Genomic DNA, 17,045 nt, shown 5'->3' with positions numbered 1-17,045 from the left:
CAAAAAAGAAGCAACTAATTGCTAACGTCCTAAGCAATCAGTACAAATCTTCTTCGCAGGATTTCAGACCTGTTCAGTCTTGTATCGTGTGTCTGGTTCTGTTACCGGTCACTTGCTAACGGTTAAAAGCGGGAGCTTTCGCACTTGATGGTGAACTCCTTTGCTTGAGAGATTGCTTCCTTTTCCCCCTCGTTTGTGGGGTGGCTCTGAGGTTTTACTCCCCGAACCAGGCAGCCGTGAGCAGCCGGTGAAGATTAACTCTCCCATCCAGCTGTCACCTTCTTTCACAGAATCACAGAATCTTCATGGTTGGAAAGGACCTCTGAGATCACCGAGTCCAACCATACACACACAAAAGACCCCCACAATCTCGGGCACTAGAGCATGCCCTGAAGTGCCACGTCTACACGTTTCTTAAATACCTCCAGGGATGGCGACTCCACCACCTCCCTGGGCAGGCTGTTCCAGTGCCTGACCACCCTCTCAGTAAAGTAATTCTTCCTAATACCTAATCTAAACCTCCCCTGCCCCAACTTCAGACCATTTCCTCTGCTCCTGTCATTATTCCCTTGGGAGAAGAGGCCAACACCCACATCTCTACACCCTCCTTTCAGGGAGTTGTAGAGGGCAATGAGGTCTCCCCTCAGCCTCCTCTTCTCCAAACTAAACATGCCCAGTTCCCTCAGCCTCTCCTCATATGACTTGTTCTCCAGACCCCTCGCCAGCTTGGTGGCTCTCCTCTGGACACGCTCCAGTAGCTCCATGTCCTTCCTGTACTGAGGGGCCCAGAACTGAACACAGCCCTCGAGGTGAGGCCTCACCAGTGCCCAGTACAGAGGCACCATCACTGCCCTGCTCCTGCTGGCCATGCTGTTCCTCACACAGGCCAGGATGCCGTTGGCCTTCTTGGCCACCTGGGCACACGGCTGGCTCATGTTAAGCCAGCTGTCCACCAACACCCCCAGGTCCTTTTCTGCTGGGCAGCTTTCCAGCCACTCTTCCCCAAACCTGTAGCGTTGTCTGGGGCTGTTGTGACCGAAATGCAGGACCCGGCACTTGGCCTTATTGAACCTCATCCCATTGGCCTTGGCCCATTGATCCAACCCGTCCAGGTCCCTCTGTAGAGCCTTCCGACCCTCAAGCAGATCAACACTTCCACCTAGCTTGGTGTCATCTGCAAACTTACTGAGGGTGCACTCAATCCCCTCATCCAGATCAACGATAAAGATATTAAGGATATTTCCTTGCATTTCCACACCATCCTATGGAAGTCTTGTGTCCATACAAACTTCAGGTGAAGGACACTATGGATAGTACAATCAGGAAGGCCTTCTTGGGCTGAAAGCCTCTTCCAGACTAAAAGCTAGTTAAAAATGCTGAGCCAATAGAGGCTCAGAGAGAATCCTGAGCACAGAACGGGCCCAAACCCTCTCATTTTCCTTCTTTAGCCCACACTGCTCTCTGTTCAGCTCCCTCCTGCAAACCCCATTGTTTGTTGATAAAGTCATGTACTCTTCTCCTTTCTCCAGAGCTGCCATGCTCCTGTCCTCAAGTGTTCTCTCCCTGCCGCACGCTTTTCCTCTGTTTTCTTCTCTTGTGTCTTTTTGTTGCCTGGTTCTTTGGTCACATGCCTGTATTCCCGGGTCATTTGCTGTTCACTCGGCTGAGCATCATTAAAGTTCTCTGGATTTTTGAACTGTTGACAGCGTCGTGTAAGTGTAAGAAGGGGCATCAGAGATGCGCTTTCCCCCTGTTCTTTTACAAGCTTTGTTCTCTAGTTACCTGGGGTAAATGGTCTCGTGTCTTGGCTGGAGAAACGGGGTTTATTTGGGTTTATTTGAGTTGTAAAATAAGTCTACGTGTTTATTCTCATTTTACTTCTGACAGTCCATTGTGAGACGTAATAGAAGTTTGAAAAGTACTTTGAAATCCTCAGCTGAAAAAGTGCTGCTGCTGGTTTTGGTGGGGTATTTGGTTATTTTTGTACTGTTCTCCATAGCTAAGGCCAGTACCGCTGGCTTGGTGACAGGAGCTAATCCTGGGGTGAATTGTGTGGCCCAGAGAAGCTTCATTTCTGTCAAATCAATGTAATTGCCAACCAATGATCAATGTAGTTGATTTGAGCAGTACTTTTGAGTAGAATACCTTCTTTACGTAAGTTAAGATTAGATATTATTAGATATGTGGTCAATGACTCGATGTCCAAGCGGCGACCAGTGACGAGAGGTGTTCCTTAGGGGTCAGTACTGGGACTGGTGCTGTTTAACATCTCTGTTGGCGACATGGACAGTAGGATTGAGGGCACCCCTCAGCAAGTTTGCCGATGACACCAAGCTGTGTGGTGCGGTTGACATGCTGGAGGGGGTGGGATCGTGTGAACCTTATGGGGTTCAACCAAGCCAAGTGCAAGGTCCTGCCCCTGGGTCATGGCAATCCCAAGCCCAAATACAGGTTGGGTGGAGAACGGATTGAGAGCAGCCCTGAGGAGAAGGACTTGGAGAAGCTGGTGGGTGAGAAGCTCAACAGGAGTTGGCACCATGCGCTGGCAGCCCAGCAAGCCCCCCACCCCCTGGGCTGCGTCCCCAGCAGCGTGGCCAGCAGGGTGAGGGGGGGATTCTGCCCCTCTGCTCCGCTCTGGGGAGACACCCCCCCCAGTGCTGCCTCCAGCTCTGGGGCCTCAGCACAGGAGAGACATGGACATGTTGGAGTGGGGCCAGAGGAGGCCCCGGAGATGCTGGGAGGGCTGGAGCCCCTCTGCTGGGAGGGGGGGCTGAGAGAGTTGGGGGGGTTCAGCCTGGAGAAGAGAAGGCTCCGGGGAGACCTTGGAGCCCCTTCCAGTCCCTAAAGGGGCTCCAGGAAAGCTGAGGGGGGATTCTTGATGAGGGAGGGGAGCGATGGGACGAGGGGGAAGGGTTTTAAGCTGCAAGAGGGGAGATTGAGCTGAGCTGTGGGGCAGAAGTTCTTTGCTGTGAGGGTGGTGAGAGCCTGGCCCAGGTTGCCCAGAGAAGCTGTGGCTGCCCCATCCCTGGAGGGGTTCAAGGCCAGGTTGGAGGGGGCTTGGAGCAACCATGTCTGGTGGGAGGTGTCCCTGCCCAGGGCAGAGGGGGAACGAGATGGTCTTTAATGTCCATTCCAACCCTAATCACATTCTGTGATTCCATGAAATTTGACTTCTCTGCAGTAGAGACAGAAATGTGTATTTCCTTCAGTTACTGTGTCTTTACCCCTTTGCTTTCATTATAGGTCATCTCTTTGCAACCAGGATTTTTAAGCCTGGAAATTTATGATGTCTGTTGGGGATTCCTGGGACCAGTTACAGCCTACTCGTGTGTCTCTGACAAGCGTGAGCTGGAGGTGGATCTCTCTGATAAGGTGACGCAGTCTTAGGGAAGCCCAAATGTTTCTAAAACCTGATGTGGTCGGATGTATTTCCCTGCCCACAGAGAGGAGGCAGCACTTAGGGTTTAGGCTCAAGCATCCAGAGCAGGACATGGGTGCAGCCCTCAAGAAGAATGGGAAGAGAAGCACTTTCTTCCTTTCTCCTCTCCCCTTCTGTCTTCAATCTGCTTGAGGTTGGCAAGTCTTGTCGTTAAGGTTCTAGTCCTGGTTTTTCATGGACTTCCCTCGTGGAGGAAATACTTCAAGTACGTGAAGCTGAAGCTGCAGGCAGCATCTCCTGTCGTCACGCTTGTGTATTACAGCTGGCAGGTTGGACCACTCTCAAGTACTAACTGATAATGTTCACCTCATATTGAAAAAAACAGAACTGAGAATTACAGAAGAAAACCCGTTTACAACCTTGCTCTTCGCTGGCTGACTGTGTAAGTGTTGGTAGAGATGAGCTGTGTCAGGACTGGAATCGCCAGCTCTAGCAGTGAGTTCTCAGGAGAATCTCCACTTACCCTTCTGTAAAATGTTAATGAATTTCTAGATAACTTTTTCTGGCAGACTGTAGCAATTAACTAGTATTTGTAAAGCTTTTTGAGATTCCTGGTTGCAGGACTGAAATGCTTTTTCATCTCCCACTGCCTATGTTTCCGTGTTACTACATGGGCATGTGAAACTCATCTGAAAAAGCAATGTGTCTCTGCATTAATTCAGACTTGGTAGCTCAGTCCATTAATTTTCTTTTGAGAGAGGAATTGATTCCCTCACACTTACTGTATTTATTAGATGGTATTTTGCCACTCGGAGCTCTGTGTGTCCTTTATCTAGGACTATGGATATCTCAAAGTTTGAGCCTCAGTAATACAGCAGTTACAGTTCCTGCCTGAGTTCTCTCTTAGTTATCGTACAGGAAATGAACAATGAGGTCATGGGAAAGTGTCTTCACTGGCAAAAGGAAGAAGTGGGAGAATATTCTGAATTGTACGTGCTTCGAGCTGTTACTTTGGTCAGACAACTGGGACAAGGTGGGAAGATTTCCTTCTGCTCCTCGGAAAGTCAAGCTAAGAGTGCACAGCTTTTAAATCTGGGCACCTTTGAGTGTTTCCGACCCACCGTGGAATCCCTTTTTTCAAAGTCCATTAAGAAAAAAAAAAAAAAAAAGTCCCATTTATGATGATATTCTGAAGCCTCAATGTTTTATGGCTCTTAAATTCATATAAAAAAGGATCCTAGAAATAATTGTTGTTGTGGACCATTGATACGGTTTCTGTATTTTGGCAGAGTGTCCATTGTTTTCTCCTCGTCCTTTCATTCGGAAGGCAGACTCACATCCCTCGCTAGAAATCTCTGTAATAAATGCGCCAAGATCTCCTCATGTGATTCAACACCGACAGTCCTGGTATTCTGTCTAGTGGTTTCACAGAAAAGAAACGTGTGTAACATTTTACAGCAGAATATTTTCCCTTTTGCCAGGTCTTTCCTCCATTTAAACTGATTCCAAAGAATATCACTCTTATTCCACGCCGTATGATGCAGATGAGCATTATTTCTTCTGCAAAAATCAGAATTTTTAGCTCCACTTCACCTATTGCTCCCTTTCCCCCCTCGGTATTGGTGTGTTTCAGGAGGGGTGTGCAACAGGCGACTGGAGACATTCATTCCCTAAACCCCGGGGTTTAAACTCGCTAATGCACCTATGTTTGTTTTCCTCGGTGAACAGCTTGTGTTTTATTTAAATATTAATTCAGGCGATGGCAGAAGGTGGCCCCAACCACAGTCCATCAGCCACGTCTCTGGCGCTGAGATTGTCCCACTGGGACAAGTGATGAAAGGGACAGTCGGACGAGCCGTGATACAGGGTGCTGTCCTGGTGGGGAGTGGAGACACAGGAAAAGTTACTGGTTTTTTGTCACAGGTATCTTTCCATTATATTATTTTCTGTCTCATCCTTTCCCCTCTGCTTGGAAGGAATGGTTTGCCTTGGTTACCTTGCCCTTGAAAAGCCTTGGGAAGAACTCCCGTTATATATGGGAGTTTGCATATTTGCATATTTGATCCGCATATTTGGTCTCGTGTCATAGAATCATAGAATTGTCTGGGTTGGAAGGGACCTTTAAGATCATCTAGTCCAACCATCGACCTAACTCTGATAAAAGGAAAAAAAAAAACCCAACGAAAAAAACCCCACAAACAAACAAACAAAACCCCACATCACTAAACCCTGTCTCTAAGCACTACGTCAAGCCGTCTTTTAAATCCCTCCAGGGATGGTGCCTCAACCACTTCCCTGGGCAGCCCATTCCAAGGCTTAAGAACCCTTTCCCTGTAAAATTTTTTCCTAATATCCAATCTGAACCTCCCCTGTGACCTGGGAGAAGAGACCGACCCCCCCTGGTTACAGCCTCCTTTCAGGGAGCTGTAGAGAGCGAGAAGGTCTCCCCTCAGCCTCCAGCTCTCCAGGCTGAACACCCCCAGCTCCCTCAGACGCTCCTCACCAGACTTGTGCTCCAGACCCCTCACCAGCTCCGTTGCCCTTCTCTGGACCCACTCCAGCCCCTCAATGTCTTTTTTGTGGTGAGGGGCCCAAAACTGGACACAGCCCTCAAGGTGGGGCCTCACCAGTGCCCAGCACAGGGGGACCATCACCTCCCGAGTCCTACTCCCCACGCTGTTCCTGACACAGGCCAGGATGCTGTTGGCCTTCTTGGCCACCTGGGCACACTGCTGGCTCATGTTCGGCCGACAGTCAACCAACACCCCCAGGTCCTTTTCCACTGGGCAGCTCCAGCCACTCTGCCCCCAGCCTGGAGCGCTGCAGGGGGTTGGTGTCACTCAAGTGGAGGACCCAGCTCTTGGCCTTATTGAACCTCATCCCGTTGGCCTCAGCCCATGGATCCAGCCTGTCCAGATCCCTTTGCAGAGCCTTTCTGCCCTCCAGCAGGTCAACATTCCCACCCAACCACTGTTTTAGTTTGTTTCCCATTGTAAATAAGAGATGAGACTGTTACAGCTTGGGTGGGAAGCTGCTATTTCTCCACGTGTTTTGATTTTCTCTTGCTTTCTGGCGCCCCCAGCGGGAAGTTGTTAAGGGTGATGTTCAATCTGTGAGAGAAGTCAACAGGAATCAAAGAGCTTTAAAAGAAATCCCTAAGCTTTGTCAGCAGTGACCAGCACTGTGCAGGTGACAGTGTGGAAATGTAAACCAGTGTGGCCTTAGAACCTCCTGCTTGGGGGGTGCGAGGAGATGCGGTGGGGAAATGGCCTTGTGGCCAAGGCGGCCAATGGCATCCTGGGGGCATCAGGAAGAGTGTGGCCAGCAGGTGGAGGGAGGTCATCCTCCCCCCTCTGCTCTGCCCTGGGGAGGCCCCATCTGGAGCAGTGGGTCCAGTTCTGGGCTGCCCAGTTCAAGAAGGACAGGGAACTGCTGGAGACGGTCCAGCAGAGGGCTACAAAGATGATGAGGGGCCTGGAGCATCTCCCTTAGGAAGAAAGGCTGAGGGACCTGGGTCTGTTTAGTCTGGAGAAGAGAAGACTGAGGGGGGATCTGATCAATGCCTATAAACACTTCAAGGGTGGGTGTCAGTCTTTTTTCAGTGGTGCCCAGTGACAGGACAAGGGCAAATGGGCACAAACTGGAACATGGGAAGTTCCATCTAAACATGAGGAGGAACTTCTTTCCTGCAAGGGTGTCAGAGCCCTGGAAGAGGCTGCCCAGAGAGGTGGTGGAGTCTCCTTCTCTGGAGATATTCAAACCCCGCCTGGACACGTTCCTGTGGGACCTGCTCTGGGTGGACCTGCTCTGGCAGGGGGTTGGACTAGATGATCTCCAGAGGTCCCTTCCAACCCCATAGCATTCTGTGATTCTGTCTCTCACCACTTGCAGGTCCTCGTTGAGCCACCACCACCCCCCACAGGAAAAGCACAAATCGATGCCCAACACAGCCACGGCAGCATTTATTTATGGCTGGGAAGAGAAATCTCCTGCTAGGGCTTGGAGCCGTCGGGAAAGCTGGTGCAAGGTACCAGGCCTTCTGGGCCCTTCTTTCCCTCTTCCATGTATTTTATTGATAACACAGTGATGTATTTTATTCCCTGTGTGCCCGTGAGCTGCTGCTGAAGGCAACCAGGTGCCTCCAGGACTCCCTGGTAAAAGACAGTCAGGCTTCTTTCATGGTGTTCATTTTATTACAAAATCCTCAGTACCTCAACACACCTCAACCCGTAACAGAGCAACCAGAAAGAACAGAAACACGGCAATTAACTGCTCACCGAAACACAACGCGGCCTCCTAGAGAATGAGCATCGACGGGGACCTCCCAGCAAAGCCGCAGCTCTGACGAGCCTCTGTCACAAGGTGCCCTGGTTTTGTCACTGGACAGAGCTCCTTCCACAGATGTCTCAGTGTTGGGATTTTCGGTTGGGCTTTTTTTTTTTTTGTTTTGCTTATTTCTTTTTTAATACGTAGAAGACAACAGGTCCCTGCCAGGGAAGCCATCGATTCCCTCCTCCAGCCCAGGCAGCGCTTTGAGGGGTGGCTGTTGCTGATCCCAAAGCACCCACTGCTCGGGGGGGGGGGAAGGGGGGGCAACGTTCGTTCTTTCCTGAGCTCTGGGGTGCTGGTGACATTTGATTTTGCTCAGTTCTTTTTGGTCTTAGGGGTGTCGTACTTCCTCTTGCTCGAGTACCACAGCAGCAGCGGGATCCCGATGGAGGGCAGGGTCATCACACCAAACGCTGCCCAGTCCAGCTAGAAAGAAAAATCGTTAGAAAGAAGTCAAACCAAGTCACGTTCAGGTGAGTCTTATCTTCAGGTCTTCTACTCTGAAAGCTTCTGGCTCAAATCCCACAGGGCCAGCTCCTCCACGGAGCTAAGTGGGATGAAAACTCTGCTTTTCTGGGATACGGATTAACTGGAATCTGTGTTGGAGATCTCCAGGTGACCGTAACGCAAACCAAACCCCGCAGCTGTAGCACAAACTGGGAGAGACCAGCTGTGCTGGGCTGCGCGGTCGCTGTGGTGCAATCTCAACTACCAGCTGAAAGGTACTTACAAAGTGTGGGGAGAACCTCCTGTCAAACTCCCGCTGAGCCAAGATTCCTCCTTGCCCAGGAGCGCTAGTGAAACCAACCTGAAAAAGGCAGGGGAAAAAGATAATACTATTTTTTTTTTGCCACTTTTCCTTCTTGCAATAGAGCCTGTGCGGTGGAAGAGCGCAGGGACAGGCATCACCCCCTAACAAGCAGTTCGAAGAGCAGAGTCGGGTGTATCTGCTGGTGATTTTGGGGCAAGATACCTATAAATAGTTAACTCACCACAACCTGCCCGCCCTCCTGCGCCAGGTATGTGATGGTGGCGGAGGTGAAGTTGAAGTAACCGGCTTTGAGAGGCCGCAGGACCACGGTGTGGGACACGTTACTCGCTCTGAGAGCTGGGAGTTAAGGAAAATAGTTGGCATTTCATCAAAGAAAGAAAAGCAAGGAGAAAGAAGAGCCTCGATCCAGGTGGAAAAGTCAGTCCTGCTGCCGAGTCCCCCATGGTCACAGACGTCCAGCCCCATCCCAAGCTGATCCAGCTCCTGCCCGGGTGGATGAAGGGACCCGGTCCCACTTGCGAGGAACCTTTTTTACACCACATCTTGGAGGGGAACAGAGGTTTGTGTTCAATCCCCTGCCCAGAGCCTGGCAGGCTGGAATTCCAGTGACAAGGAACGAAGAGAGGGGAGCTCCAGGATGCCGAGGGGTAAGGAGGAGCATTGGGAGACATTTCAAAACATGAAAAGATACGGAGCGATCCTGTCCCACTTGACGTTGAGCATCCCAGAGACGATGCCAAAGTCTTCGGGGGGAAAAGAATCATCCGACAGCTCCACGTCTAAAGCAGCACTAAACGCAACAAAGAGAGGGATGAAAAGAGAATCTTAGACTTGGCATTCTGCTCACGGGGGACGGCACCAAAGAGGAATAACAGTTCAATAGCTGGAAGAACTGATTTTTGAAACATAGAAAAACCACCAAGAGAAGATTTGGGGGAGAGTCAAGGTGTATTACAGGGAGACTGCAGAAAGAGGAAAGCAAAGGTGAGAGAAACTGCAAAAAAGACAGGGAACCACGTGTGAAAAAGAGCTCACGAAGCCAAGAAAGCGAGGTGCGTGCAAGGGGAGCAGACACAGAAGGAACCACACCACGCTGCGCCAACAGCTGGAGCAGCCACAAGGTGAAAGCAGGAAAGAGGGAAAGTGGGGACAACGGAACAGGAAGAAGGCGGCAAATTGCAGGGTCAGACCTTCAGGCAGCAGTGGAAAGCTCAGAGTTGGGGGAAGCAAAAGTAAGAGCATGTCACGGAGCGTGGAAATATCTTTATACTCCGCAGACACACACACGTAACGTTTGAATTCGCACCTGGGACGCAGCTTACCTGGAGCCAACGTTGTAGATGTTGTACTGCAGGGTCAAGTCCTTGCCCTCCACTGCATATCTGTTCAACAGAGACTTGGAGGCCAGGAGCCTGGCGCCCTCCTCACAGTGGGCCACGGAAAACAGGGCAAACGCGGCGAGAATCAGGATCTTCATCTAAAAGGAACAGAGAATGGAGTGTCGTTGAGGATTTAATTGCAAAAAGAATAGGAACAGGACAACTAAACAAGACCGTTTGGGGATTCATGTGTCATGGGACATAACAGCTGGACAATTTAGTGTTTATAAAGGATTTTCACAAGCCGCAGAAAGCTGCCCTGGTTCCACACAAGTCTGTGGTTCCCCTGAGACACCCATTTGGTTCCCTGTGGGGACGTAAGCAGCGTCCCAGACCAGAGGAGTGGAGAAAAGACAGCCGTTTTCTCCCTTTTCAAAGCCCCAGCAAGTATCACTCCCCGTTATCACATCTCAGTAACCAGCAAAGGTCTCCATCACAAAGCCTCTTCTAGTAACTTTCAGAGCAAAAGCTTTGGCAATTAACGGTTTCACCAGTTTTAGCAATTAACAGTTAATTTCCACCACTGCAAAGCACGGGCTGCTTTCCAGCACCATCTTACACGGAGTTAGTTCTTCCCCCCGTCAAATTCTCTGTTCTTCTCACAAAGTAGTAGCTCCTCGTTTCCAACATTTCTTGTTCTTTCCTATTTCCAGCCACTGAGGAACCACCAACTCCCTCCAGCGGCCTCTCGGTCCCCAGAATCCCTGCTCCAGGCCACGTGTCCCAGTTTTCCTCAGCACGGCATCTCTGGAGCTGCCCTGCTGAGAGGCCACAGGGTCCTTATAGATGCGGCCCATTAGGAAACTTGTTAGAGCTTTTAAATGCAAAAAGTGCTCCTGTGTCAGAGCCTGACTCTCTGTGCCAGGGGACCCTTCCTTCCCCTCCAGGCATCACACCGTTTCCACCCTGGGCTGCTCCCACAGCATCCCGGGCTGGAAGGGACCTCTGGAGATCACCCAGTCCCACCCCCTGCCCAAGCAGGGTCACCCAGAGCAGGTCCCACAGGATCAAATCCAGGCGGGTTTGGAATCTCTCCAGAGAAGGAGACCCCACACCCTCTCTGGGAAGCCCCTTCCAGGGCTCTGCCACCCTCACAGTCGTTTCCCGTGTCCCAGTTTGTGGCCGTTGCCCCTCGTCCTGTCCCCGGGCACCACTGAGAAGAGCCTGGCCCCATCCTCTTGCCCCCTCCCCCCCGCCCTTTAGCTCTTGCTCAGCATCGATGGGATCCCCTCTCAGTCTGCTCTTCTCCCGCTGAACGGCCCCAGGGCTCCCTGCACGTCCCCCAGCCGCGGGGGAGCTCGGAGACACCCCTCAGCAAAGCGCCGGCCGCCAGCGCTCCCGCAGCGCCGCCTGCTCCCTCACGGCTCCTCAGCGGCCCCCGCAGACCCTGCCCGGGCTCTCCCGCCGCAAACCGGGGAGCGCGCCACCGGGCTCCCCCCCCTTCACCGATCCTCCCCGGGGAGACCCCGGCCCCAGCCCCACGACCGTCTCCGTCCCGGCCCCTCACCGTCCCGGCCCCGCGGCGCCCGACGGAAGGCCGAGTCAGCGCAGAGGCAGCGGAAGCACCTCAGGCCGCAACATGGCGCCTGGGCGGCGCCCCGCGGCACGCTGGGAAATGTAGTCTGCGGGGGGGAGGAGGTGTCGGACTCCGCGCATGCGCAGAGCGCGCCGCTGCCGCCTGCCCTGGGGCTTCCCCGCGGGGAAGAGGGCTCAACCGCTTTCCTGCAAAACACCGGCTTTTAGCCCAAAAATACCGCTTATAAACACTCCGGGGGAGAAGGTAGGGCGCTGCCACCTGCACCCCGCCCCGCCCCACGGGAGAATCCTGTTGAGGGATATTAGTTGTTCAGTGCAAATGAAGTAGGTTTTAATTAGAACAAACTAACGGGCGTGATCTGTGCTGTTCGCCTGCCTTCACTTGGCACGAGCAGCTGGATTTCCTGAAGCCCTTAGGCCGCAGTAGAGTTATTTTTCTTAGTAATTCCCCTAGCAGCTGGTACAGGGCTGGGTTTGTTGTTTTAATACGGGAGAAGTGTTGATACCACTCAGGGAATCAGGGAATTGTCAGAGTTGGAAGGGGCCTCTAGGGATCATCTGGTCCAACTCTCCTCAGGGCTGCATCCAGGTGGGGCTTGAAGATCCCCAGAGAAGGGGACTCCACAGCCTCCCTGGGCAGCCTGTTCCAGGGCTCTGGCACCCTCACCGGAAAGAGGTTTTTCCTCATATTTCAATGGAACTTCCAGCTTGTGCCCATTGCCCCTCGTCCTGTCACTGGGAACCACTGGAAAGAGTCCGGCTCCATCCTCCTTCAACCCACCCTTTAGATACCTGTAAGCATTGATAAGGTCTCCCCTCAGCCTTCTCTTCTCCAGGCTAAAGAGTCCCAGCTCTCTCAGCCTTTCCTCATCAGGGAGATGCTCCAATCCCTCAATCATCTTTGTTGCCCTACGCTGGACTCTCTCCAGTAGTTCCCTGTCTCTCTTGAACTGGGGAGCCCAGAACTGGACGCAGTATTCCAGTTGTGGCCTCACCAGTGCAGAGCCGAGGGGGAGAATGACCTCCCTCCGCCTACTGGCCACACTCTTCCCTATGCAGCCCAGGATCCCATTGGCCCTCTTGGCCACAAGGGCACATTGCTGGCTCATGGAAGGTTTGCTATCCACCAGGACTCCCAGATCCTTCTCCTCAGTAGTGCTTTCCAGAAGATCACCCCCAACCTCTATTGGTGCCTGGGGTTCTTCCTCTCCAGGCGCAGGACCCTACACTTGCCCTTGGTGAACCTCATGAGGTTCTTCTCTGCCCAGCTCTCCAGCCTGTCCAGGTCACGCTGGATGGTGGCACAGCCCTCTGGAGTGTCGGCCAGTCCTCCCAGTTTGATATCATCAGCAAACTTGCTGAGGATACACTCTGTCCCCTCGGCCAGGTCATTGATGAATATGTTGAACAAAACTGGACCAAGTACTGACCCCCTGGGGGACACCATTGGCTACAGGCCTCCAGCTTGAACCCGCTCCATTAATTACAACCCTCTGAGTTCCGTCACACAACCAGTTCTCTGATGGTTTGGTAGGGTTTTTTCCCGAGTCTAGGACCCTTTAATTCCCCATGTTCTGCCAACGAGGGCAGGTCCACAGGGAGTGTAAAACGGGTGATAAGGAGGCTCCAGCCCCCAGCTGAAACTGCAAATCAAGAAGGTAAGAGCCTCCCTGGACACAAGAAAAGAACCTATTTAGATGTTAGAAGACCCCAGAACAAAAATCACAGACTAAAAGACACATGAGGGGAGGGGATGTGGCTCACAAGGATATCACTGCCCAGGGATTCCTTTATTTAGGGTCCCTCTTTGGAGGCACCCAGCCCGGGTTGTCCTTGCTGCTGTACCTTCCAATTACATTAATTATTTTATAAAATCTGATGCCTGAGACTCTGCTGCGGGAAACCGAGGTCAAGCCTGAAGGAGGAGGAAGCGCCCGAGAGAGTGTGTGTCTGTGCACACTCACCAGCACACACACAGCGTGTGTTTACACAAGGACTCGGTCCCCCCTTAGGCAGAAGGGGACGAGCGGCCCGGAGCTGTGATTTGGGTTTGCTGGGGGCTCTCTCTTTGGGAGAGAAGATGACAAAGCTGCCAAGCAAGGACAGAACATGGGAAGCCAGAAGGTGGCCATACCTCCCCTCCTCCGACTGCTGCTCACGTCTCCCTCCATCTCTTCTTGGGGTCGGTGCGATTCTCCTCCCGTCTCCTTCTTGAAGAGCTCTTGGGGGGGATAAGAGGTGTCCTCCCCACTTTGCTTCAGTTAGTGAGGAGCACATAGAGCAGAAGCCCCATGACCACCATGGCTCGGAGGAGCACCTCGAGGAAGAGCAGCACCTCGAGGAGGAGCAGCACGCACAGGAGGAAGATGGCCAGCAGCTCTGCCCAGCTCACCAGCGCTGCCAACTGCATAGAGGCTCCGCGGAGCGATGGGGGAGAAGCGGATGAGAGCAGGGAGAAGAATCTGGGTTAAATTCCTCAAACATCAGGCGGGACGCCTCTCCAAGTGCACAGAGGCCAAAACTATACCTTCACGGGTAGGGACGCTGTGCTTAACTAACCCCACAGCAGGGAGGCTCCACCCGTCTGTTTCCAGCAGATTAGGAAACCAGTAACAAAACAGAAAGGCACTGGGCCCGACTCTTGGTGCTGGAGGAAGCCTGGAGGGGTCACCTCTTCCCGTGTGTCTCAGACAGTTCACTGAATTTCACTGAATTTTTTAGAGTTGGAAGGGACCATAGAGATCATCCAGTCCCACTCCCCTGCTGAAGCAGGATTGCCCGGAGCATGTCAGAGCATGTTACTCAGGGCTGCATCCAGGCGGGTCTTGAAAACCTCCAGAGAAGGGGACTCCACACCCTCCCTGGGCAGCCTGTTCCAGGGCTCTGGCACCCTCACCATGAAGAAGTTTCTCCTCATATTTGAATGGAACTTCCCATGTTCCAGCTTGTGCCCGTTGCCCCTCGTCCTGTCACTGGGAGCCACTGGAAAGAGTCCGGCTCCATCCTCCTCCAACCCACCCTTTAGATATTTAATAAGGTCTCCCCTCAGCCTTCTCTTCTCCAGGCTGAAGAGTCCCAGCTCTCTCAGCCTTTCCTCATCAGGGAGATGCTCCAATCCTTGAATCACCTTCGTTGCCCTTCGCTGGACTCTTTCCAGTAGTTCCCTGTCCCTCTTGAATTGGGGAGCCCAGAACTGGATGCAGTATTCCAGTTGTGGCCTCACCAGTGCAGAGCAGAGGGGGAGAATGACTTCCCTCGACCTACTGGCCACACTCTTCCCTGTGCAGCCCAGGATTCCATTGGCCTTCCTGGCCACAAGAGCACACTGCTTGCTTATTGTCATTTTGCTGTCTACCAGGACCCCCAGATCTTTCTCTTCCGAAGTTGTCTCCAGCAGGTCCACACCCAACCTGTGTTGGTGCCTGACATTCTTCTTCCCCAGGTGCAGGACCCTACACTTTTCCCTGTTGAACCTCATGAGGTTCTTCCTTGCCCAGCTCTCCAGCCTGTCCAGGTCTCGCTGGATGGCAGCACGGCCCTCTGGGGTGTCAGCCACCCCTCTCAGTTTGGTGTCATCAGCAAACTTGCTGAGGATACACTCTGTCCCCTCGTCCAGGTCGCTGATGAATATGTTGAACAGGACTGGACCGAGTATTGACCCCTGGGGGACACCACTGGTTACAGGCCTCCAGCTTGAACCTGTTCCATTAACCATTACCCTTTGGGTCCTGTCACACAGCCAGTTCTCAATCCACCTCACTGTCCCCTCATCCAGCCCACACTTCCTTAGTTTCCCAATGAGGATGTTACGGGAGACAGTGTCAAAAGCCTTGCTGAAGTCAAGGTAGATGACACCTGCTGCCCTCCCCTCATCTAACCAACCAGTTATAGCATCATAGAAAGCTATCAGACTGGTCAAACATGATGTACCCTTGGTAAACCCATGTTGCCCACTTCCAATAACCCCCCGCTCTTCAAATTGTTTGGAGATGACATCTAGAATGAGTCTCTCCATTACCTTCCCAGGGATGGAGAACTGCAGAACTCTGGGGGGGAGTAGGGATACCTGATAGTTCCCCTGCAGAACTCTGGGGGGAGCAGGGCCCCAACCCACACCTCAGAACTCCTCTTCCTCCTCACACACACCAATGAATGGCCCATGAATCCACCTCTCCGGGGCTCCAGCCGCTGACTCCACGTACCACCTCATACTCTTACTGAAGTTCTCCATTCCCAGTCTTCTCCAGCAGCTGCCCATACACTCACTCTTCTCTTTCCCTGCTGAACCAGGCAGAGCTCATCCAAGCTCCAGACTCTGGAAAGCAGCACAGAGCTTAAATCAATGTCAGCCACCGGTCACTGAGGCAGTGAAACCATGGGCTGGGCTTCTCTCCCACAGCACCCTAGACTGGTGGGGCTGGAAGGGACCTCTGGAGATCACCCAGTCCCACGCCCTGCCCAAGCAGGGTCACCCAGAGCAGGTCCCACAGGGTCATATTCAGGAGGATTTGGAATTTCTCCAGAGAGGGAGACCCCACACCCTCTCTGGGCAGCCTCTCCCAGGGCTCTGCCACCCTCACAGTCGTTTCCCGTGTCCCACTTTGTGCCCGTTGCCCCTCGTCCTGTCCCCGGGCACCACTGAGAAGAGCCTGGCCCCATCCTCTTGCCCCCCCCCCCCCCCCCTTTAGCTCTTGCTCAGCATCGATGGGATCCCCTCTCAGTCTGCTCTTCTCCAGCTGAACGGCCCCAGGTCCCTCAGCCTTTCCTCAGCACAGAGATGCTCCAGCCCCTCATCATCCTCGCAGCCTCCGCTGGACTCTCTCCAGCAGTTCCCTGTCCTTCTGGAACTGGGGGGGGCCCAAAACTGGACCCAGTGCTCCAGATGTGGCCTCCCCAGGGCAGAGCAGAGGGGGAGGATGACCTCCACACCCCAGCAGGGTTTGCTGCAATGCCAGGATTGAGTAGGACCCCACCACTCAAACACTGAGAAAATACCTGTCCTTGGCCTTGGAAGCTTTGAGCTTTTGACAAAGAAGAGGCTTGAACTTCTCTGCAAAGCACCTTCCTCAAGCAGCAGTTGGCTACTGGGGGTTTATGCACCCACCCTCCTTCTGTGTGTTTTCTTCCTGGCTAACGTGAGCTGGGAGAGAGCAGGTAACTCTCAGAGACGAAGATGAGGCCTCATTACTGGTTTTTATAGAATCATAGAATGGTTTGGGTGGGAAGGGACCTTAAAGATAATTGAGTTCCAACCCCCCTGCCCTGGGCAGGGACACCTCCCACCAGACCAGGTTGCTCCAAGCCCCCTCCAACCTGGCCTTGAACCCCTCCAGGGATGGGGCAGCCACAGCTTCTCTGGGCAACCTGGGCCAGGCTCTCACCACCCTCACAGCAAAGAACTTCTGCCCCACAGCTCAGCTCAATCTCCCCTCTTGCAGCTTAAAACCCTTCCCCCTCGTCCCATTGCTCCCCTCCCTCATCAAGAGTCCCCCCCCAGCTTTCCTGGAGCCCCTTTAGGGACTGGAAGGGGCTCCAAGGTCTCCCCGGAGCCTTCTCATCTCCAGGCTGAACCCCCCCAACTCTCTCAGCCCATCTTTCCCTCTATACCGAGCGGGCCTGACCAAGCGCACCCCCACAGACATGGCTGCTG

The 17,045-nt window shown here is 53.0% G+C and overlaps 1 protein-coding gene across 1 annotated transcript; it reads right to left on the bottom strand.

Moving 5' to 3' along the window:
- Nucleotides 1-7,556: 7,556 nt before the first annotated feature.
- SSR2 (signal sequence receptor subunit 2) lies at nucleotides 7,557-11,454 on the bottom strand. The gene is made up of 6 exons (XM_074164540.1): nucleotides 11,367-11,454; nucleotides 9,803-9,957; nucleotides 9,172-9,270; nucleotides 8,701-8,809; nucleotides 8,439-8,516; nucleotides 7,557-8,134 (listed from the first exon to the last, which is right to left on the bottom strand). Exons 2-6 carry the CDS (start codon nucleotides 9,955-9,957, stop codon nucleotides 8,024-8,026), a joined length of 552 nt encoding a protein of 183 aa, XP_074020641.1. The 5' UTR covers nucleotides 11,367-11,454; the 3' UTR covers nucleotides 7,557-8,023.
- Between the last annotated feature and the right edge of the window lie 5,591 nt (nucleotides 11,455-17,045).

Source organism: Numenius arquata, chromosome 27 (genome assembly GCF_964106895.1).
Source record: "Numenius arquata chromosome 27, bNumArq3.hap1.1, whole genome shotgun sequence".
In the NCBI taxonomy this organism is placed as follows: Eukaryota; Metazoa; Chordata; class Aves; order Charadriiformes; family Scolopacidae; genus Numenius; species Numenius arquata.
The sequence above is the reverse complement of the archived record's forward strand: the minus strand, read 5'-3'. Positions and strand labels throughout refer to the sequence as shown.

What these genes read in the sequence shown, in the direction of transcription:
- SSR2 (XM_074164540.1), bottom strand. Translation starts at nt 9,957, where the DNA reads ATGAAGATCCTGATTCTCGCCGCGTTTGCCCTGTTTTCCGTGGCCCAC. An exon ending in AGGAGGGCGGGCAGGTTGTG is followed by an intron (nt 8,517 to 8,700) that starts GTGAGTTAACTA and finishes TGCCTTTTTCAG; the next exon opens with GTTGGTTTCACTAGCGCTCC. An exon ending in GGAGGTTCTCCCCACACTTT is followed by an intron (nt 8,135 to 8,438) that starts GTAAGTACCTTT and finishes TTTTCTTTCTAG; the next exon opens with CTGGACTGGGCAGCGTTTGG.